At 39.7% G+C, this 24,299-nt stretch overlaps 1 protein-coding gene and 2 long non-coding RNA genes across 14 annotated transcripts in view; 2 read left to right on the forward strand and 1 right to left on the reverse strand.

Annotated features, from left to right (window-relative positions):
* LOC142071208 (uncharacterized) overlaps window positions 1–10,113 on the forward strand; it is a 27,324-nt gene extending 17,211 nt beyond the window's left edge. Inside the window, exons 4-5 of the long non-coding RNA XR_012667253.1 lie at window positions 499–541; window positions 9,973–10,113. This is a non-coding gene — a long non-coding RNA (uncharacterized LOC142071208). The remainder of the gene's footprint in view (window positions 1–498; window positions 542–9,972) is intronic.
* Window positions 2,123–18,589, reverse strand: LOC125631378 (uncharacterized). The gene is made up of 3 exons (XR_007354934.2): window positions 18,213–18,589; window positions 4,794–4,968; window positions 2,123–3,642 (listed from the first exon to the last, which is right to left on the reverse strand). It is a non-coding gene; the product is annotated as an uncharacterized LOC125631378 (long non-coding RNA).
* Window positions 10,563–24,299, forward strand: part of SLC39A12 (solute carrier family 39 member 12) — a 37,651-nt gene continuing 23,914 nt past the window's right edge. For 3 of the 12 annotated variants that reach the window (XM_048837997.2, XM_048838003.2, XM_048838005.2), the window contains exons 1-4: window positions 10,563–10,742; window positions 11,898–12,247; window positions 17,312–17,593; window positions 20,511–20,718. In XM_048837997.2, the coding sequence (XP_048693954.2) occupies window positions 11,975–12,247; window positions 17,312–17,593; window positions 20,511–20,718 (763 nt within the window). In that variant the 5' untranslated portion in view covers window positions 10,563–10,742; window positions 11,898–11,974. The remainder of the gene's footprint in view (window positions 10,743–11,897; window positions 12,248–17,311; window positions 17,594–20,510; window positions 20,719–24,299) is intronic. The other 9 variants (XM_048837995.2, XM_048837996.2, XM_048838006.2 and 6 more) reach the window with 4 other exon arrangements.

Consider the following 24,299-nt stretch of genomic DNA (forward strand, 5'->3'; position numbering starts at 1 on the left):
CACTCTGAAGGTCTAATTGCTGTTGGCTTCAAATATTGGAGGACGTTTAAACTAAAATGCTATTTCTTGAAGAGGCAGAAGTATATAATGAGCTAGGATTGATATTTTGTATGAAATTAACATTTATATCTTGTGTCATCTTCTTGGATTGGAATTACTTTCAGACTTGACTGATGTTGCATGTGTTTTTAGTAATTTCCATTTACACTTGCCAGACAAACGTCAAAATATTTCTGTATCTAGAAAAATAATTGTCTGAATATTATATAATCTGATTAGTTAAAAATGAAGGGGAGGGGGTTCTCTTTGGTGTTTTGGCCCACTTTCACTGCCTATTAAGTTCACGTTTTTGTCACATTGTTCATCTTCATTGGTTTCAGTTCATAAATGCACCTACACTATGAACAAATGATTAATTCTGTCTTTGTTGCTGTATAGTTTTGTGTATGATGAAAATACTTACAAACTCAATATACATGTATTTTTTTCCTTTTGAAGGTTAATGAAGTGGAATCAACTGAGAAGCCGCCACAGGGGAAAGGTAGGGGTTATTTTATTTTAAATAAATTAAAGAGAAGCCTACCTAGAGTAAGTGTGATATGCATCCCTATTTGGAGGCCCAAAACACGAGCTATGCACCACCTAAGTCTTACTGAAGTCCTATTTTTGTGGCTGAGTTTCACCCTAGATGCACATACCTGAAGAATTAAGTGAGATTCAAGTGGAGTATAGGTCTCCCTTCAGGGTGACTTCCTTACGTGGGTAAATTTCATCCTTCAAACAAAATTATTTATTGTAATCTTTTGATATTAAAATTATAAAAATCCTACAACATCTTTATGCCTCATTTGTTTGTGAATGCAGGAAATTAGATTTCATTTTAAATTAAGCTTCATTTTATTTACATTTCAGATTTCCCCTTATATTTTGCCCTTATTTTAAAATGTTTCCATGGACTGGAAACATACAGGCATAATAAGCTGCTTTTATGATTAAGATTAGAGGTATTGCTTTCCATTGTCACTGTCACCATGCCTCCATTAGTCACAACTGAGAATACCAAATTCAGGACAAACTGCTGAGAAATAGGGCAGACACCCCAAAGCTGGTGATTATTCTTCCATGAGATATACCAAACCAGCAACAAAAGTAAACTTCTGTCTCACCACACTGGCTAACAAGAAGACAGAAATGCATCTTCCTTAGGTATTCCAGTCCTGGATTCAACACGCAGACACTAGATTTAAAGATGAGTAGTTATTTAAAACCAATTTCATCACACAAAAGGGTTCTTCTGATCCCAAAGGTCAATATACAACTCAGATCTTACCCAATAATCACACTGTTGCCAATCCTTTAGTATCTAAAATCTAGAGGTTTATTTATAAAAAGAAAGAAAGAAAGGTGAGAGTTAAAATTGGCTAAAGGAATCAAATACATACAAGAATTGAAAATCTCTTGGATCAGGCATAGCAATGATGGAATAAACTGCTGTCTTGTTAAGTCTCTGGTTGCTTCCAAATTATTGGAAGGTCCTCAGTGTCTTGGTTAGAATGCTCCCATTAGTATAAGTTCATAGTACAGAAGTCTGAGCAGGAAAGAGGCAAAATAGAGACAATTCCAGGGCCTTTTGTAGCTTCTGCCATGTGGAGGGAAATCCATTGTTTCAAACAAAGCCCTCAGCACAGCTAATGGAAAATTACAGGTAGCAAGATGGTGTTTGGATTCCCAAGGGCAAGTCACATGTCTATGCATGATTTCACTTAGTCACAGCAGAAGCCATTACCTATACTCCAGATCAGGGGTCCGCAACCTTTGGCACGTGGCCCATCAGGGTAATCTGCTGGCAGGCCGCAAGACATTTTGTTTACGTTGACCATCAGGCACGGCCCTCTGCAGCTCCCAGTGGCCGCAGTTCGCCATTCCTGGCCAATGGGAGCTGCAGGAAGCAGAAGCCAGCATGTCCCTGCGGCCCGCACCACTTCCCGCAGCTCCCATTGGCCGGGAACAGCGAACCGTGGCCACTGGAAGCTGCAGAGGGCCGTGCCTGCGGACGGTCAACGTAAACAAAATGTCTTGCGGCCTGCCAGTAGATTACCCTGATGGGCCATGTGCCAAAGGTTGCCGACCCATGCTCCAGATGGAACCTTCACAGGAAAGTCCATTAAGTGTAGATAGGCATCCCCCATGGTCGATTGTGAGTTGTGTTTCTTGATGATCCACTTCATTTGAATAGTCCATTCAAGATGTGCAGACTAAATACCTTGTGGGTGCTACCCAGAAGCAAATATATTTGAAATACAGGTCTAGAGCCAATACTCATAAACTTCAAATACAAAAATGATACATGCATATTAACAGCATAATCATATTCAGCAAATCATAACTTTTCTGTTGACATCTTACTTGATACACTTTGTGTCAGATTTGTTGCAATTATGTAACAGTGGTAGCAACAATGAGCTACAAGGCCATATTTTAATCAGATAACATCACATTCCTAGAATCTCCCATATTCTTTAGTAACTGCTTTGCACTGATTTACAGGAGAGAAAAAGCATGGAGAGGCTCCTGAACCTACTCATAGTATGATTTGGTTTGTAGATATTCTGGTCCTTTTCATTCTAGTAGGAGCTGGATTCAGTCTACTTCTTCTACAGAAAAAAAAGGACACAGCCAACTACAAACAGACGATAGATTCTCTGACACACTAGTAAAATATGGCTTTGCTGTTCCAGGAGGTAGAAATGCAAAGAATTCTGTGGCCAACACCGAGTGGAATGAACAGTCTGTCCTCTAGTGTGATAAAATAAGAATCGTTCCTGAGCTGGATAAAATTATACAAACATGAAGCATTAACTCTAAATTGTATTTCATCAGTTAAAATAGTAGCTGGTTTTGTGCCTTCTGTACACATTTTTTAAAATTTCAGCATAAACAGTTATTCTTTTTACAGTCATACTTATGAGGGGATATTTCATGGAACATTACATTCAGGCTGTTAAGTAGAGCAAATAGATAAACAAGACTTAAAAACGAAAATGTAACCCAGTAATTCTCAAACTTTTTCATACTGTGGGACCATTTCTTAAAATGAATCAACTTCTCCTTGGCTCCCTCCTCTCCCAAATCTTCCAACAGCAGCTATAATGCTTGGCTACATGAATAAGTAATATTAGCACAATATCGTGGAGAAAAAGTGTGGGGGGAGAGGGGGCGAGGGGAGCTTGCTTTAATGCAATGAGATTGGCTGCTTGCAATGCTTAATTTGTGCCAGGGCTTGCCAGATTAGAAATTAAGCACTGACTGCTTGGTTACATTTCCTTCACATATAGGTGTTGTTGCTGTCATCTCCCTGATTGTAGGAGTTAGCATTTATTATTTAATTTTGATTCATTGCCCGTAGCCCTATTGCTCTAAACTTTTCAGGTCATTGTAATGTGGTTCTGTATGCTAAGTCTCCAGTTTAATATTATTTACAAAGTTGATCATGGCTAAAAGCCCTCGAGAAATGTAAGTCCTGCCTTGGGCAACAACTAGCATCAAATCATCGCTGTATAAAGACAGACTCCTTCCTGTTGTGGTAGAAGTATCTTCTTAGATCACATAAGTGCTTCATGAGTCAGACTTTGAGAACAAGTGCTGTAAGGCAAAGCATTGTGGATAAACACTGGCTTATCCTCAGTTTTTATTAGAGCTGGTTATTCAGTACAAAAGCGACTTATGATGTTTTTGTGAAGTAGCATAAGCTGCACAAAGGAACTTTTGATTTGCTCTCAAACACGTTATGATGGTTATCCCACAGCACTGACTTTCTGAAGATGTTATGCACATTGCTTAAGTGTATTCCCTTTCAGGTGGGAGGGTGAATCATCAAAATATAGGGTTAACCATGGATTTTTCAAATGTAAGCTAATGGTATGTGATTTATTTTTCATTCAAAATACAAAGCTCTATAATGATATGCTAAATGGTATAATTTTGTATTTGGTATATTAAAACCCCCCTTTCCTGGAAATGTGCCATTAAGGCATAAATAACTTCTGCTAGATAAAACATTGTTCACTAAATCAACTTTCTTTATTTGCTCATTAGAAATAACCTTGTTTGGAAACCTAAGGGAGCAGACACTTATTTGATATTACCAATCAATCAAAACTATGGCACCAAAGTAAACCAAAACCGAGAAGGAGTATAAACTCATTCTGCACATCTATGTAACTTAAATGGCTTTGAGATAGTGCAACCAGCTGGCCTGGTTGTTCAAGGACCATAGTATAATATTTGGATCCCCTTAAAATAATTAACTGTGCTGCCAAAGATGAGGCAATGAAGAACATTAGAACATAATTACCCTAAAAAATGATGTGTGAACTGAAGAATAAAAATGAGCAGCAACATCCACTTGCAAATGCACAATATTGTTCCCTGCTAGTATAAAAGCCTTTTCAAATAGATATGTGTACAGATATTATGAGGGGTTCATTACAGCTATAACTAAAGTAACTAAACAGTAGTCTCCACAGATAGATTGGGCCATCTTAATACTGGATTTATACCAGTTTCCACCAACATAAATCCTGCTGCAAATACTCATCAGTGGAAAGGCCATCAGAGAGGAAATTGCAGTGGCATCAGTATGTCACAATGTATGTAACTGTAGATGATCTCACTATCCACATACATGGTCAGTTCCTTTATTAATCCTTCTAGGTTCTTGTTCCAATGATATCTTGTGGCAATGAGTTCTACAAGTTAATTTTTCTTTTTAAAAAAAAAGTAATCGTGCCTACCTTTTCTGAGCATGAATCCCCCTTGCTTACCCATGGAGGTATAATAAGGCTCTCTGCACCAGGTTTAATGAATATGGTCTCTTGACTTTATTTTCAGCAGGTCTTCCTCTTTGCCCTTGTTGTTTTGGAGGACATATGTGACATCTGTTCCTCTCCTTGCTTCCTGTTGTTCTGGCTGAGGGGAAATGTTAATTTAATTACTTTGTAGTGAAGCATGTAATAGTGGGATTTGAGAGGAAGAATGGTCTTGTGATTCATTCGCTCTGGAAATATGGGTCTAGTTCCCTGCTCTGTCACAGACATACTGTTTGACCTTGGGCAAATCATTCCTTCTCACTGTCCCTCAGTCTGAACAATGGGGATAATAATACTTCCCTTCTCTTCCTTGTTTATTTAGTTTGTAAGCTGCCTGGGACAGAGACTGTTTTGTACTATCTCTATGTACAGTTACCTAGAGCAACAGGACTTTGATCTCAGTTAGGAATGACTGTAATACAAATAAATAACAACTTGCCTATCGATGAAAAGAAACTTCACTACAAGTGCAAAGACAGTCACCTGAAATACACTGCAGTAAACGTATTTCTTTTCTACTTCAATATAAGTAGAGATTCCCTATACCTGGTTTGAAAATCTCATCACCTGCTGGCCAGTGGGAGAGCTCAAGAGTCCTGGACTAATACAGAGTATGCTCCAGAGCCATCCATAAATATGTACTTCCTATAAGATGCATGTCAATAGTATTAATTCATTTTAACTCACTGACAAACCTTAAAATATAACTAGGCTTGGAAGAATTAGATTTTTACTGGTAAACGTTGATTTCACTCTATGGGCACAAACCAATGACAAATATTTCAATTTATAATCATCTTAATTTACACACAGGCACAGTAAGAAAAATGCTGCTTGAGAACTTCTTAGAGTTTGATGTAAGGATATTTACTTTGTGAATTTTGACATGGGATGTAGACAATTTGTGTTTTAACGATGATAAAGCATTAACTTTTTCAGAGTAACAGCCGTGTTAGTCTGTATTCGCAAAAAGAAAAGGAGTACTTGTGGCACCTTAGAGACTAACCAATCTCCAGGTCTGCTGTCATTAAATAATTGTCTGACCCACCCACACCCTGCATAACTTCCTGCAACTGTGAACATTTAATAAAAATTGGAAGCAATGTTTAAACATAAGCATTGATATTATCTGTGGAAATTATAAAAAAAAATAAAAATCAAACTCTGCCGAGCGTAAGTAAAACATATTGGTAGGACTGACTAAACAGGCCAATGAAGTGAATAGCCTAGGGTGATGTTAAAGCGCTGAAATTATTTATGGGAGCACTTCAGGATTAATTTATTGAACAAGATGTGATTTGCATTGAAATACAACTTGTATTGTGTGGAGAATGAAATCCTTTCATATTACAATACACTCCCTATGGATCTAATTACAGCAGACATTCACACATCACACTGATAATGTGGAGGAAATCAGCAGTTCCACAGGGTTCTCTCTTCATTTGATGTAATTGCTGTGATTAGTAAGGGGGCTCAAGGCTCATTTGCGTAGTCCATCAAAATACATTATTCAGTATTTAAGGAACAAGAGTTCAATATCAATAGCAGTTTTCATCAGTAAGCTGCAAGCTACCAACGTTTTTTTTTTGCTAAGATGTTGCATAGATCCTCTCCCACTTTGCCATATAAATAAAATTAAGCTCTTTGCTAGGTTGGTGGCACTTACAGGAATGTTTCGGTTGTCTAAGAGCACAGTTCTATAAAGAGTTTTAATATTCCTACATTGTGGAATCATTGATCTTTTGACAACCATTAAATTAAAAGCAGAGTGCAGCTGTAAATGGCATTTAGAAATGGCTAACCTGCTTTTGTTCTCACAACAGGTGTGTAGGTGGGAGAAGCCTTACTAGTTCACTTTTGCAAAAATGAGTTACAAAAAAAAATTCTTGAAGCAAAGAGGGTAGCTGCAGGAACTTGTCGTGCCCCCTATCTGGTTACATTATTTTACATAACTATCCTCTCTCACACTCACTAAAAATAGAAGTTCTGACCATCTTATACAAACCCTTTGGGCCAAAAGGGTGAGAAAGCAGAATTTAGCCTTTAACGCCTGAAACTGGATCTGAATTTCAAGGAACTCCTGGTTTTTGTCATGCTTCTTCAGTCACATGCTTCTATTTGTGAACATCTATTAGAATAGATGTCCAGCACTTTCCAAACCTTTTTCCATGATACCTGTCCGACACTGACTGTATTTTTCCAAGATAGAATATCCCACCTGCCTCACTCTCAACCCTGGTCCTTACTGTGGCCTTGCTATCTGGAGAGATCTCTAGCTAAGTGTGGATCAACAGAATTAGAATAATATCTCATTTATTCATAACTTTTCTATCTTAGATCAGATATGATAACAATTCTTTATAAGAAGCAGCAAACACAACGATCTGATGTACACAGTCAACATCACATGCTATACTAGAAAGTCTTTTTGATTCAGAACATCTCAGTTCTCTAACATCAAAGTATTTAGTACTTAAACATTTTAAATATAAAATGCTATGTACAATGGAACCGCAATTTACCCATTACCCAGAGGCTGGCAAGCAGGAAGGAACCCATTTAAGAAACTAAAAGAGTTTGAAAGGCTGGCAGGGTTAGCTATTACAAATAAAATAAAAGGCAACATCCATTGCAGTTCTGCCAAACCTAATTTAAGAACAATTGTGCTAAAGTACAATCAATTAGGCAACAACATTTCCTTCTCTAAAATAAATTATAAACGTGACCTGAAAGCTCTCTGCCACCCATAGCGCTATCCTACAGTAGCTACAGATTCACTAATTTATATGTATTTGCCATAGTGCCCACGGTCCCTATCAAATTGGGTTTAAAACACATGCAAGGGGTAGTTCCTGCCCTTTGTTATCAGTGGCACTTTCCAGTAGGCATTATGTTGGTAGTGGGCCTTGATGAGGGATTTGAAGGAAGAGACAGTAGTGGTTTTACAGTCTAGTTCACCGAGGACATTGTATGTGCACAGGGTGGGGTGGTAGACGGCACAAAGAAACTGTGGGGAGAAATGAGCGATTGAGTGGCAGAGGCTGGCATAAAAGTGGACAGGGAAGCTCAGTACAATATTAATTTGATCCACAAGTTACATTGCCACAACACTAGTGCAAAAGTCATTTAATAAGCAGTATGACTTCAATAGGAGTTGACTGTTCCTTTGAAAATCCCAGTCTCCATTGCCTATAACATTTATTATCCATTACTCTTAAACATACGGTAAATTTAGTCTTAGTAGCCTAACTTCTACAATGCAAATGTTAATATAATATATTACCAATATCTTTCTCCACATCTCCTTTCAACACCTCTCTGTTATAGTTTGTCAGATCTATACCTCTAAAAATACTGGCTTCTCTAAAAGAGTTAAAAAAAATCACCCTTTGTGAGTATACTCTTATCTGGACAAAACACATTCTCAATTTTAGTTTTTAAAATATGTTCAGAACATCTAAAATCACTGAGATTTCTATGGACAAATTTGACACCTTTTCCATGTTTACTCTCCATGTGAGCCATTCCCAATATTAAATTATGCAGGCTATTTACTTGTTATCTTGACATAGCATATAATCATAGAATCATGGAACTGGAAGGGACCTTGAGAAGTCATCTAGTCTAGTCCCCTGCACTCATGGCAGAACTAATTATCTAGACCATCCCTGACAGGTGTTTGTCTAACCTGCTCTTAAAAATCTCCAATGATGGAGATTTCACAACCTCCCTAAGCAATTTATTCCAGTGCTTAATCACCCTGATAGTTAGGAAGTTTCTCCTACTGTCCAACCTAAACCTCCCTTGCTGCAATTTAAGCCCATTGCTTCTTGTCCTATCCTCAGTGTTTAAGAAAAACAATTTTTCTTCCACCTCCTTGTAACAACCTTCTACATACTTGAAGACTGTTATCATGTCCCCTCTCAGTCTTCTCTTTTCCAGACTAAACAAACCCAATTTTTTCAATCTTCCCTCATAGGTCATGTTTCCTAGACCTTTAATCATTTTTGTTGCTCTTCTCTGGACTCTCTCCAATTTATCCACATCTTTCCTGAAATGTGGTGCCCAGAACTGGACACTATACTCCAGTTGAGGCCTAATCAGAGTAGAGTAGAGAGGAAGAATTACTTCTCGTGTCTTGCTTACAACACTCCCGCTAATACATCCCAGAATGATGCTTGCTTTTTTTTGCAACAGCGTTACACTGTTGACTCATATTTAGCTTGTGATCCACTATGACCCCCAGATCCCTTTCCAAAGTATTCACTCCTAGGCAGTCATTTCCCAATTTGTATGTGTGCAACTGATTGTTCCTTTCTAAGTGGAGTACTTTCCTAAATGGAGCATCATAGAGATGATGCTGTAGGAAAGCACTGAAGGTAGAGGAAGCACTTACAATTGTGAGTCCTTGTTTTCAGTTACTTATAAATTTCTGAAAAAAATCTCTTTGGGTTGAAATTTCCGTTTGTTCTGAGCACGCCAATGAATGTTTGTGGGTGTTTGGTATAAATCTGTTCACTCTTTTGTGATTTATCAAGCTTAAAATAAAATGTACGTCAATAAAAATGTCAGATATCTTTGCATTTGAATAACTAAAAATTAGGTCTGCTTTTAAAATATTAAAATGTCTAGCGAGCACACAAGTATTTGTGCATGCTCTTGTTTGCCATTACTTTATCTTATTGAAGTGGTTTGTTTGTATTTTGCTTTTCACTCAGGTTCAACTGCCCAGTTTCACTTTTGTTTGTAGTTGGTTTCACTTGCAGGTTCTCAGGAACTATCACAGTGCTGTTGTTAGCTGATCAGATACTATAGTGATAAGCACAATATAAGAACCAATATAGAATAGAATAGAATTGTCTTTGTGTAGGAGAGGGTTTGCATTTAAAAACATATGCTTTTCACTATTTATGGTAACATTTCTGTTCATATTAAGTTAAATCCAGCCTCCTTCTCCAAAGGTTTTGGGGACCCTACTCAGGGAGTATCGCTCACTCTGCATCCCCACACAGCAGGTTTGGGAGATAGGACAAGGATGAGCTTAGTAGCTCTGCCCCTATGAAGACCATTAGTCATTGACTTCTCTCTCACCCCTTTCTAGTGCAGGGACACAGGAGTGACTTGGGCTGCTGAAACTGGAAGATTGCAGTTTCAGCCACAGAGCAACGTAAGATGACAGGGAGGGTTTCCTTGGCCTTTTTTCCAGTTCACCATCTGCACCAAGCCCAGCTGTTCAAGTCTGGTGCAGGTGAGAGTTTTGATGCTCTCTGATTTTGTTTATTTTACCAAAGACTGTGTGTGGGGCCAATTCTCCATGGAGAGTGACCCTTTAAGAAAAAATGTGAGTTTCTACAGAGGTGCCAGAAAATATTTCTACTCTGATTTCACATTTGTGCCCAGAACAAAGATTTCAGTTAAAACAGAAATTCAGGTTTTCTTCAGATGTTCTAAAACTGCTTACGTATTTTAATAATGTAAAGAAACTGGTGTTCTCATGTGTATTATCTCCTATAAAGAATATTGTCAAGCAGATACCATATATCCTGCCATCTGCTGATGTTAATTAGGGAATGTTTACATAAAATGATAACTACCAAAATAATTAGCTAAATACACTCAATAATGTGATGCCTAAAACCTGCCAAGAAGAACATGTACTAATTCCTATCCACCTCCATTGTTACCTTAAGAACAGCTCTCTCCATAGCAACTGAAAACTTTTCAAGGCAGCAATAAACTAATCCTCTCCAGCTTCCAGAGCACCATCAAGGAATTTTAAAAACATCAGACTTTCCAGCAACTAAATACTTTTGGGGACTCAAAAGGCTACAAAGCTAGAGATACACAATCATTCATTTTTTTCTGCTGAAGGTAAGAACACGGTGTTAGAAATGGTTGTATCCCTATAACTGTGATGCTTTTAAATGCTAACTTATTTCTAAATGTTAACTTAAAGCTAAAATAAATTTTGAAACTTCAAAACCTTTCAGAGTGTGCTATACCATGCTAACTTTTATCTGAATGCATTCCAAGTTATAACTCAGCAAAAGTTTTTAGTTTACTCTACTTTAGCAATCTGTTAGCACAGCATTTTAAAAGGGGAAATCAGATCTGTATAATTTTACAGTGAAAAGAAGCAGATGTTGCATGTGGCTATTTAACATACGTACATATATTTCCAAAGGTCTGCTCCTCAGTAAAGGGAAAACTCCTTAGTGGAAAATAAAAGTTAAACTCCTTTACAACTGGCATGCTCCTACATCAAGATGGATTACAGTAAGGACAGATCCTACAGTACGTTAGGAAAGATTTGGCTAGGATAGTTTGGTTTTACTGTTTGGAACACTATCTTTGCATCTAGGATTATTAAAAATGAGAACTAGTTACTTTGGGGACATTTCTACATTTTTCAAGTTGTATGAATTACATAATTATGGCAATTTTGCAGCTCTTTCCTCTGACCATAAAGCATCATTAATTTCCTGTTAAAATGTTTTGGGTTTGTTTTCCCCCCCGCTTTATAGCTAATGTTAATTAATGAAGATGAAAACCACTGTAAGTCATTGCTTGGCATCAGTAGTACTGAACTTTTATATCAGAATTCCTGCACAATGCTTTATTTGCTCTTCATATACAAGTACAGCTACTAGCCCTTGGGAATCTGTTTCCTAATGGAGTAAAAGAGAAAGCAATTATATTTGTTCCTGTACTTACTAAAGGAGATTATGATCAAATATAGTAACATAACAGGGAAATGAAAAATGTGTATTATACTCAAAACTTTTAATGAGAAGGAAGGGCAGTCCGATTTAACCACTTATCAGTAATTCTATAGAATTTTTAAGGCCACTGTCATCTTTGTTTCCTGCTGTTTCAGGCTGTAAAGTCCCTACAAACTCCCTGTTGTTCAGAAACAGCTTGTCACTGCAAATCAGCTTAGCCAACCAATTAATAAATCCTTTCAAACATATTGCAGTCACTCTAATTAAATGGTTTTTGTTTTTCTTTACCATACAAATTCCTCAGGGTTCAACTTTAAGCTGTGAACTACGAACTACCGTTCAACTCTTAACAGGGACACGCACTTACAGGAAGAAGAGAAAATGTGTTTTCTGACCAAGCATCCAGCTTTTTGGATGGCATGTTCAGCTTTCATATTTGGTGTGGTCACTGCAGAAGCACAGCCTGGGAAAGAGCACAAGCAGGAAAGCAGCTATGCTCCCAGCCAAGGCTATCTGACGGAAGTTTTGCGCATTCTCTCAGCTGACAACTACACTGAGCTCCACAAGAATCACTCAAGAAAACTGATCAAAATGCTACTGGAGAGAGCTGAATGTCCACAGTGGATTTATGGGATGCAGGAGAATTGTAATCTGGTTAGTGTATCAATTAATGAAGGGTACATTTAAAAGATGAGTTCAGTGAGTTCTGAAATCATTTATTCGGGTGAAACCATCCTAATGCATGGGCACACACGACATTCATTTTTTCAAAAAAAAAAAATGAACGGCTACAATTGTTTAATTGCTAATGATTTATATTGCTTATTTATTCTTGTAAAGAGGGCCCCCCAATACTTCAAGTACACCTTAAAAACTTAATCAATTTATCTTTCACTTATTGCCAGATATTTCAGATATTCATTTTCAGACTAAGGTTTTTCTCTTTACTTCATCCTACAGTTATATCATTAGCTTGAATTTGAAACATGAAAAGAAATTTCCATTGTAGTTAGAGATGGAGGGGCAGAAATAGGAATGGTTTTGTAAAACGTCATCATTCTGGTTGTTATTTTGCAAAACTCAGACATAGCCCGTGGTTTGTTCAGATCCATATGCCATTTCTCCCAAGTCTGCAAGGTTTAGGGGTGGTTTTGGAAAAATGGTTCTGGTCAAGGGAGATCAAGAGCAGATAAATGACTCTGCAAATCCAGAATCTGGGACTGGAAGAATTCCAGGGTATTCAAATGTTTAGAATCACAGCTCCATGCGGGGGCTCAATCCGCTAGTACATTCAGACTACTGACTGGGCTATTTCTTCCCACTGGTTTGACCATGGAAGGAAAAGGGGAATAGGATGCCAGATTCAGGTAGGAGGGAGACTATGCTGTGGTCGAGGGCCCAGATGGAAGGAAATGTAGATTTGGAAGATGCTCCAAGTTTGGATTGGGACCCCAGAAAAGTTGATGGATTTTGGCTCCAATTAATATTAATCCATCTTGTTCTAGGTCTGGTTTACTTCTAACAGCAGGGAATTATACAGACAGTCATGTGGCTTCATGTCAGAATCAAGAAGCAGCAGGTGGTAAAGGCTAATGATGGGGAAAGCAGACGTTTACTGTGAAAGTAAAATGCTCCCTGTACTCAACAGGACCAATGTATTGGAGAGGAGATTTCAGTCCTCTGTTGTAGAGCACCTACTCATTTAAATAGCCATAGTAACAAATGCTGACATTTTTCATAACTGCCACAGTGTGAATGATCATTGGTAAATAATGTAGGGCTCCATGCTTTCCTACAGGGGTTATTCCTGTACAGAGGAGCGGGAACTTCCTAGGAATTCTTCCATTATGGACCAAGGTTTTCCTTGTGTTTGTGACCTATTTATAGAAAGTGCAGGGATGATGGCAAAGGAGAGATTTTCTGAACCCTTTTCATGGTTTTTGCTGGGCTAGCCTGGGCAAATAGCAAGGTCCATGCAGTACAGTGGCTTTTTTATAAGATTGAAATCCTGCAAGATGAGCTAACAAGCACCCAAAATGGAGGAAAACTCATGACAGCAATTGTTCATGAAACATCTGCAGTCTTTAGAATCAGAAATTAGCCCTCCTCCTTGGCATTGGAGCTAACTTCCCAAACAGTGGGGGTAGGGAAGCCCCAGATCCCTCCTCCCCACCAACAAAACAAAAAAAAAATGGATCAATCAGACTCACATGTCTCTTCTGAATCTTGGATCCCAGCCATCACAAACCATTGCTTTTTCAGACTATTTAATTTGCAAACAAGACTCCATCCTGCATTTAAATCATTGCCCTGAAGTTCTATATCTTTATTGGACCCTTTCTTTTTCTTTACTAATTGACCCTCCAAATCCACGGCAATGTGCTTGATGCTCCTTAAGCAGTATCTGGCATTACTCTATCTCCCAAGTGCACAAAAAAGGCATGCCTTCTTCTGTATTGATGAAATCCTTACTAATAATCATTACAAAACAGGAAGTTCAGTAAAAAAACACGCTGCTCCCATATTCGGAAAGGGACTTGTTTGTTTTAGAAAATAAGCATTCTGAAAGTAAGGTCATTCAAGTGTTTGTGACTCTAACATGTCGATAACAGCAAAATAACTTGTGATGAATCAATCTATATTCCCCTGACACCTTCTTTAAGTACTCCCAGTGGAGGATCCCATATGTTCTCCAATAACAGCAACTCTTTCAGTGCACCTGCTGCCCTCCCAGGAGCAATTTCCTTTTCAAATTTCTTGCTTGCCTGCGCCAACAACCTTAGTGACTTCAAGTTATCCTTACTAGACCTTGGGGTGTAATTATAGAAATCTCTGAAAAGCCTCCACCCCATACAGTATGTGTGTCTTATCGCCCACTGGGTAAATTTAAAAGGATAGACTGGCTTAACATGAGGCCTTTAGGGAAATGAGCTAGAAGAATTCAATGTATTCCTCCTAGTCTAAAACAATAATACACAAAGACAGTCATGTTAATACATGTCATCAGTACAGAAAAAGGTATGCTTTCTTTGTACACTTGGGAGATAGAGTAATGCCAGATGCTGCTTAAGGAGTATCAAGCACATGGCCATGGATGCTGAGGGTCAGTTAGTAAAGGCTAGTATTGTAGATGTTGATAGCCATGTTAGATAGGACACAGGGGCTAGATCCTAATCTAATTTACTCACCAGTGTGAATGTTTAATTTGGCATTGGCACCCACAGTGCATAACCTTTTCTAACATTCCTCTTGGTGTGGATTTAGGTTGGGAATATTTCTATTAAAATGTGTCAGCTCACTCACTTGCTTATAGTTGAGGGAGCATATGAAACCTGAACTCCATAATCTGCATTTGATTCAAGTTTTTGGGGGGTAAACATTCAAGATGCACTAGTACATAATGTCTGTAGCCATAAACATAGTTTAACCCAGTAAACGAGGTTTTCTGGCTGCTTTGAATCATTGGAATGGGGCAAAATAGCTGAAGTGTGTTGGTGAATCTTACCTAGTGACTATGATTTAGGTGCTTCTGTCTACCTTACAGTCATAGATACTGGAACTCGGGGTACTGCTGCACCTCCTGGCTTGAAGTGGTTTCCATTATTTTCAGGATTTAATGGCTCTCAGCACTCCTACTATGAAAATTGTTCCAGCACCCCTCTTTATAGTCCTTGTGATCTGCCATGATAGTGAAGATCAACTCAAGTGCTGAAGCTACTCTTGGATTTAAACAGGAGGGAGCTGTCAGCATCCTTCCAATGGGACCAACTGATATGACCTACAAATCACAACAGGGACAGGATGTTTTCAGGAAGGGGCTTTCTGTTCTGGAACTTGCTCACCCATTTACCCGAGTCTGAGAGCACTTGCTGGTTTTCTAGGCACACTCTAAAGCCTATCTGCTCATAAAGCCTTTTGCCTGAGGTGATATTGGAAGGGGTCTGAGTGTGAGGAGAGATGGTGCCTTATTGGCATTGAGCTATTTTGTTTTTAAAAATTATACCTGCCCTTGGGGGGGAATTCTCCCCTGAGTAGAGAGCAGCACAGACCCATGCATGACTTCTGTCTCTCTTGAGTCCCGTTCTGACGACTTAATTGATGCATAGGCTTTGTGCTGACCAAATTTGCTGATAGCACAATTAATAAATATAAATAAATACAGCTCTAAAGATACAGGGCCCAATTCTGCTCCGTTAGCTTGTAAATGTGGAGTAACTCTAGTGTTTCCTTTGATTGGGATATGATCTAGATCAGTGGTTCTCAAAGCCAGTCCGCCGCTTGTTCAGGGAAAGCCCTTGGCGGGCCGGACTAGTTTGTTTACCTGCCATGTCCTCAGGTTCGGCCGATCACGGCTCCCACTGGCCGCAGTTCACAGCTCCAGGCCAATGGGGGCTGCAGGAAGGGTGGTGAGCACGTCCCTTGGCCCGCACCGCTTCCCGCAACCCCCATTGGCCTGGAGCGGTGAACCGTGGCTAGTGGGAGCCGTGATCAGCCGAACCTGCGGTCATGGCAAGTAAACAAACCGGTCCGGCCCACCAGGGACTTTCCCTGAACAAGCAGCGGAGCGGCTTTGAGAACCATTGATCTAGATGACTTCTTGCGGCTCCTTCCAGCACTACATTTCTATGCTTTGTATGATTCTATCATTTACACTGGGATTTTTCAACCTATGGGTCATGACCCAAAGTTGGGTCGCCAGAATGTTTCAAAGGGTCATGTGGCAGCTCCTGTCGCTCTGGTTCCATGGGGCTTGCTAGGCTCAGTGCCCAGCTCCAGGCATTGTGACCTCTGGGGTTGCAGTGCCACTCAGGTTTATTCCTACTGCCCTTCCTGATGATAGGGGAACTGACCAGGGCCAATTTGATTGAGTGAAACAGGTCGCAACACTACTCAGACAGATTTGGCCCAGCTGGCTCCTCATCAGAGGCTGCAGTGCCACAGGATGAAACGTCTGGAGTGGGGAGCCAAGCTGAGCCCAGCCAGCCCCACAGGGCTTAGCCTCTTCCAGGCCTTCCCACTACCACCCCACACAGCCTATTTACTAGGTTGCAACAGGCCATCACCCACCTCCCCACAACCCTCTGGAGCAGGACCCAATCCCCACCCTTGGCCTATTTATTGGGTCGTGACAGGCCATCAATGTTTACAAATGGATCCTGACGCCAAAAAAGGTTGAGAACCACTGCCTCACACTGATATAACTCAGGTCCAAATTTGGCTTTTTCTGGCCTTCATTCTGCAAACCCACACAAGTGCAAGTGGAGGCCTGGCAGCAGTTAAGGTAAAGTTAAGCACGAGCTGTAGTCCTCTGCACTGAGGGACACAATTAATGCCTAGTGATGTCAATAGGGGTCTTTACATGGACTACAACAGTCTTTGGATCAGGCCCTGAGTGGGAGTAAGTCTCAAATCCTTTGGGCATCTGCCCCCTTGCTCACAAGCAGGCATGGTTTATGAAAGGCAGCACAGAGAGTGATTTGTCAGCCATGCAGCAGCCCTCATTACTGCAAGATTGGATTTCCATGTGCTCTCCCTGCTGTCCCTATTGCTCATCACATTTTATCTTATACACACCCCACTCTGCATCTGTGCAGCCTCAAGACCAGTCTCTTAGCCATAAAGTTGAATTCTCCTACTCTGTTCTCTAATCCTATTTTGAGTAGATTACTAGTGACATATAATTTGAAACTAATTTTCATTTGTTTTAATTATTCGCAGTGCCTTGAACCAGATGCTTTGTTATTAATAGCTGGTGGAGATTTTGAAGACCATCTCAGTGAAGAAGTATTCCAGAGAATTTCCCTCATTCTTCTCTACTATATTATTCATCAAAGAGACATCTGTTCTTCAGAGCTCAGTCTGAGTAACAAGGATTATAAATTTTACCTCCACAGCATGCTCAGTTTAAGGCGTGATGAAGACTGCTATTATTTCTCAAGGAATGAAACTGAAGACATTTTGGCTGCAATAAGGCAACATTTTAAAACTCCTGAAAGCCAGGTAAACAGCTCCAACACTCCAAAACACTTACCACAGATCTAAAGGCTAAAACCTAGTTCTGCCATGAAATTGCAGTCAAATAATGTGGTCCCTAGAGGACCATATCCGCTTGGGACAAATTAGAGCAGCCCCTTGGCTGATCTAGCTTGCACTGGAGCTGGGGATGGAGAATAGAATCAAGTTTCTGTAACCAGTTCCCTGCTGGTCCTTCACTGTACTACATCCATGAGATACTGGATGTAGCAGGGAATCTGCCCAAAGATGTGGCTGTTCCTTTGACATGCCAGATACATCCGAAGCTAATCTACCTGCCATAGTCAGTTCCTCCAGCAGAAAGAGTCATCCAAAGAAGACTAAACTTACATTTGGAGTGGCAAATAATGTATTCGTTATATTTAGCTGTAAACAGCCTTTTAAAATCAGGAAATACACAGCAGGTATAACTCACCTAGTATTTATTGCTATTTATTTATGTCAGTGCCTAGGGACCAACCAAGAATAGGGCTCCATTGTGCCAGGCGCTGTACAAACACAGAATGATAGACAGTCCCTGCCCCAAAAAGTTTGCAATCTAAATAATCTATTTTCCTTACAATGTAGAATAATCAAAACCACTTACCAGATTTTCAAGGTTAGAGAGTTGTCAAAATATATATTGACCTGCTGTGAAAACTTCATCAGCCCTTTGGATGCTACACAACTATGTCCTAGTCTGGTCCTGACTCTCTATTTCTTCTTTTCTTTTCCATCTCACTGCTCTTTAATTTACACCACACAGTGGTAGCACACTCAAGGCAAATGGAAGATTGCTAGAAGTCACTAACTATGCAGCATAAAACAGAAAGTCTGCCATTCCTCTTTCTCTTCATGTGCTTTGTATAATCTTTTCCCGTCATAAATTATTCATTGACTAGTACAGTTAGTTCTAAGTCTCACTGAAAGTGCAGATTTTCAGGAACTCAAAGAGTATCTCGGCAGCTATAAAGAGGCATCGGTGGGTATTTGGCATGTCAACACGGAGTAACAATCCATACAGCGCCTTTCGGTGCGGTCTATTTGTTTATGCTGGCAGTGCACTCAGTATGTCTGTTTAGTGTCTGTGATTTCATTGTTCACAGAGAGGAGACTGGGGAGACTCTTTGTCAAAGGTAGTGAAATCATTATAGCCTGTCTAATGCTTTGAATCATGACATCTGTGGCTAGGAGAAGGGGTAGGTGATCCAGGGGAAGAAAACCATTTTGGTCAGTTTTTAAATGTTATGATTGTATAAAACTTGTTTCCTTCTCACCATAGCAACTAATAAATTCAATTTGGTAGGAAAGAAAAGTCTTCAGCTTGTACGGAGATATATTGGCAGTGAATTTGACATTAGAAATACTTGCTTTTCTTCATGGTGCACAGTGGGGTCCTGGTTCAGGATTGGGGCTTCTAAGTGCTATGAAGATACAAATAAAGAATAATAATAATAATAATTAATAATTAATAATTAATAATTAATAAATGAATAATTAACCAGCTAGCCACTAGCCAAGGCAGGGGTCACATGTGGATGTGTCTATGGCAGCTGTCTATGTAAAATGGACAAGCCACTCAGAATGGGGCACTTATGAGGCAGCAACACATTTAAGGCAAAATGAAAATCTGGCCTTAAAGGTCTCTCATTCACAGCTGGACATGAAGACCTGAGGTTCATGCACAGAAATGCTCACACATTTGCAGAACTATGTTTGTGCACACCTCTACTGCAATGACACATGCAATTACTGGGATATTTTGATGGCTAAGTACACTTTTACTCATGCACCTGTGATAGGTACATGTGCTGCTGAACTAAATGGACATGGAGACATAGGCACACAAGTGGGCATCCACTCATTGGAAATCAATTTCTTAAAATTGATTTCACACTTTTTCTTCTTCGTATTACATTAACTTAGCAGCCCCAGGCCAAAATCAGGGCCTCACTGTGCAAGGCACTATACACATGTACTGTAAGAAACAGTCTCTGCCCCAAAGAGGCTGCAATGTAACTAGATAAGAGAGACACAATGTCAGAGAAAGTGAATGTTATCACCCCGTTCTATAGATGGGGAGCTGAAACACAAAGGTATTAGGGGAATTGCCCAAGGCTATACCTGAAAGCTGTGGGAGAGCTGGGAATTAAATCTAGATCTACAGTGTTGCAGTCCAGTGCCTTAACCACAACATCCACTTCTCTTCTGCCACTTTTGGGGATTGTACTGGCCACACTCTAGGCAGCAAAAATCTTGGAGAAAAAGATTAAGCAGAAATGGCATGAAAACAACAATAAATAAAAATAACTTGAAGTAGCTAATTGAATGTGGTGTTTTTAACTGCTGCCTCAAGTTTTTCTCTCCTTCCCAAACTGGCTTCCTCCCCATTACGTGACTGAAACGGATCTCATGTTGGTCTCTAACCACCGGTTCATAGCATAATCTCAGGTCCTGTATTCCATTCTCATTCTCCTTGAGTCTCTTCTACTTTTCACACTGTTGATTATACACTCTGTCCTAACAACCTATCCGCCCTGGGCTTCTGCAATACTGTGTTCTCTTGCTTCTTTTCCTGCCTATCTGATGATTGACAGAACAAGGAGTAATGAGCTAAAGTTGCAGTGGGGGAGGTTTAGGTTGGATATTAGGAAAAACTTTTTCACTAGGATGGTGGTGAAGCACTGGAATGGGTTACCTAGGGAGGTGGTGGAATCTCCTTCCTTAGAGGTTTTTAAGGTCAGGCTTGACAAAGCCCTGGCTGGGATGATTTAGTTGGGGATTGGTCCTGCTTTGAGCAGGAGGTTGGACTAGATGACCTCCTGAGGTCCCTTCCAACCCTGATATTCTATGATTTACACTCGTGACCAAGAACCGCTTAACTGAATTTTTATTCTGTCTGCAGTGTGTTGATGTAAGCGTTCTGGAGAAAGAAGCTGCCATATTGGACAGTGACGGTGCTGATGAAAATACACTTCCTCGCCTGGCTGCTACAATCATTACTCTGGCTCTCCAAGGAGTCTGCCTCGGGAGAGCAAGTTTACCCACCCCAGAATTCTTTATAAAATATATTTTCAGTTCTCTAAACAGCACTAATGAACTCCAAGTAACAGGTAGGGCTGTATATTTCAGGTTTGCCTTTTGTGTCAGTACATTTTAGGTACTTCTTAAATCAGGGTTTAAATCACTGTTTCACCTTTTGTATTTGATAGGTAGAACTCTTATAAATGTAAGAAGAAGGCTGGGAGACAAGCTCCTTCTTTATTTTCAAAATCATTTTGGGCCTTATAAAATAAATAATAATAATCAGATATAAGGTGACCTTAAAAAGAAAAGGAGTACTCATGGCACCTTAGAGACTAACAAATTTATTTGAGCAAAAGAGAGAGAGGCTGAGGGAGCTGGGATTGTTTAGCCTGCAGAAGAGAAGAATGAGGGGGGATTTGATAGCTGCTTTCAACTACCTGAAAGGGGGTTCCAAAGAGGATGGCTCTAGACTGTTCTCAATGGTAGCAGATGACAGAACGAGGAGTAATGGTCTCAAGCTGCAGTGGGGGAGGTTTAGATTGGATATTAGGAAAAACTTTTTCACTAAGAGGGTGGTGAAACACTGGAATGCGTTACCTAGGGAGGTGGTAGAATCTCCTTCCTTAGAGGTTTTTAAGGTCAGGCTTGACAAAGCCCTGGCTGGGATGATTTAACTGGGAATTGGTCCTGCTTTGAGCAGGGGGTTGGACTAGATGACCTTCTGGGGTCCCTTCCAACCCTTATATTCTATGATTCTATGATTCTATGAAAAGCTTTCGTGAGCTACAGCTCACTTCATAGCTCACGAAAGCTTATGCTTAAATAAATTTGTTAGTCTCTAAGGTGCCACAAGTACTCCTTTTCTTTTTGCAGATACAGACTAACATGGCTGCTACTCAGAAAGGTGACCTCAGTTTGCCTAGGGCAGCCATTTCTGGAGATTGTATCAGGTAGATGTAGATTGGGACACAGTGGGCTTCTCAAGGCAGATGAAGTTTGTTCACCCTGTCTTGACTGGATGTTTTCTGATCTTTACTCATAGCTCCTTTATGTATTATTTTTCCCTACCCACTTTCTGACATCACCAACCTCCAGTGAGAATGGGACACGTAAAGTCCATTTGGTACAGAAATTCCACTTCAGTTCTAAAAGATCTTTTGCCAGATGCAACTAAACTTAACTACAAATAAGTAGGCCCAAGATTTTTTTAACAGGGCCTAAAATGAAGTAATCTAAACAAGTAGCCTCGTTTTCAACAGTGTTGAGCATCCATCTCCCATTATCTTCACTGGGGAGCTGCAGGATGCTCAGCACCTTTGAAAATCAAACCATTAATTTAAGTGCCTACCAGGCCTTTAAGAATGTAACTTTAGGCACCTACTTTTCCTTGTCTGTGGTTCATTGACTAATGGTAGCTCTTTACAAGGATCTGAAAGTCCTTGAAAACATTAATTAATCTGTGTGATGCACCAGTGAGCTAAGTAAGTATTAATATCCCTATGATGTGTCTATTGAGTCACGAGGGGCGAAATGATCCCAGCTACGGTAACACAAAAAACAAGCTGCGTGCATAAAAGAATTCAAGCATCTTAACTCTCAGGCCTGTTCTCTAATTCGTAGATCACACTCACTCCCATTAACCATGGTTATGTAACAAACACTTTCTCTTAAAAAATGTCAGTGTAGAACTCATAAAATAATTGGTTCATGACAATGAACAGAGCCAGTTAGAATGCAGAGAGGCACTGCACTATTTAAGTAGCTATCAAGAGTGAAATCCAGATCAGGGCCACTGAAGTCAATGGCAAAACTCCCGTTGACTTCAATGGAGTCAAAATTTCACCCACAGAATCCAGAGGATATTTTTAACCAGACTGGAACAGTGCCAGCATATTTTAAACATAAACTCATTGGCATTCCTCTTTTAAATGTATTTACATTTCAAATATAAACTGGAAAAAAGGGCTAGAATTGGCAGCATATAGGGAAAAATGAAAATAAAGCTGATTACAGTGACAACTTTTAGACAGAAGCTTTAGCTGACTTCAAAAGTATTTTTGCTCAAGAGATGGGAAGTAAATAGAAATCTTGGCATACATTTTTCTTTAAGAAAAAGGTCAACATTTCTTTTTTCAAGCACTGATGGGGATAATTGTTGTAAATAACAATGAAAGTGAGAAAACAAAGTATTGCCATCATGTAGAAACATTCTTAACACCTATTTGGTAGCTAAATACCCTATCTGAAATTAATTGGTGGGCTCAGCCCAGTTCTTAATGGACAAGTCTCCATTTCACAAAAATCACCACAATAACCCCAATACTGCAAGTTATTCCATGTAGGCCCATGGCATCCATCCACATAAATAACTTGCAGGATCGTGGCCACTTTTTATCAGTACCTTGCTGATGATTTCGGCAAAGCTATGAAAGATTACATGGCCACAAAGGGTGAACTGCCTTCCTATCTCCTAGAGGTGTCAAGACGAAAACATTAATGTGGCAGTGTGGAGAAGTAACTGTTTTCTGTATAGATGACTTCATACCCTAGAGCTGTCAAGATGGGATCTTCACATTTACTAGAGAAAAAGGTTATTAAAAAAGTATTGTTAAATAAATCCTCAGTGCTGATTTTCAATCAATATTACAGCACTGGGGAAGTCCAGAAGACTGGAAGAAAGCTAATGTTGTGCCAATTTTTTTTTAAGTGTAAATGGAATGACCCAAGTAATTATAGGGCTGTCAGCAAGACCCGGGGAAGATAATGGAGCGGCTAATATGGGACTCGATAAAAAATTAAAGGAGTGTGATGTAATTAATGCATATTAGCATAGGTTTATGAAAAATAGATCCTGTCAAACTAACTTGATATCTTTTTTGATGAGATTACAAGTTTGGTTGATAAAATACTAAGAGTTCTGTAAGGTGTTTTGAGTTAGTACCAAAAACATTTTTTATTAAAAAATTAATTTACACGAGGCAATATTTTAATTGGACCAACTTCTGTTGGTCAGAGACAAACTTTCAAGCTTATACAGAGCTCTCCTTCAGGGCTGGGAACCATATGCAGAGTGTCACAGCTAAATACAAGGTGGAACAGATTGTTTAGCATAACGTATTTCAAGGGACCGTTCAAGGTGAAGTTGCCCTTTAACACCCCTCCAGCCATAGGGTGGAAAGAAAGGGAGGGGGAAAAAGGCAGCTCAGGGGAGGGGGGCTACAAAAATAAACGAGCCTCTCCAAGCTCATCATGAGAAGCAAGCTCCCCAAAGACCGGGAGATACCAACTTAAAGCTGCACCCGACCCTGCCAGAATTATAGATGCAAAATCTGTAGACATATTTCCACTGCCATGATGATCAACACCCCCAGCAACACACTTTCAAGATCCATGGCTCCTACACACGTCTATCATCTAGTGCACTAAATGCCCCAATAACAACTATTTGGTCAAACCAGACAATCATTATGCTTTTGAATGAACTCACACAGGAAAATGATAAAAGACAAAAACTCTGTCTCACCTATGGGTGAACACTTTTCACAAAACATTCACTCTATATCTGACCTCTCAGTCCTCCCTCTCGAAGGAAATCTGCATAAACCTTCAAATGATGAGCCTGGGATTGTCAATTCACAACTTTGCTAGCCACTAAAAATCATGGAGT

This window comes from Caretta caretta, chromosome 2 (genome assembly GCF_965140235.1).
Source record: "Caretta caretta isolate rCarCar2 chromosome 2, rCarCar1.hap1, whole genome shotgun sequence".
Taxonomy (NCBI): Eukaryota; Metazoa; Chordata; order Testudines; family Cheloniidae; genus Caretta; species Caretta caretta.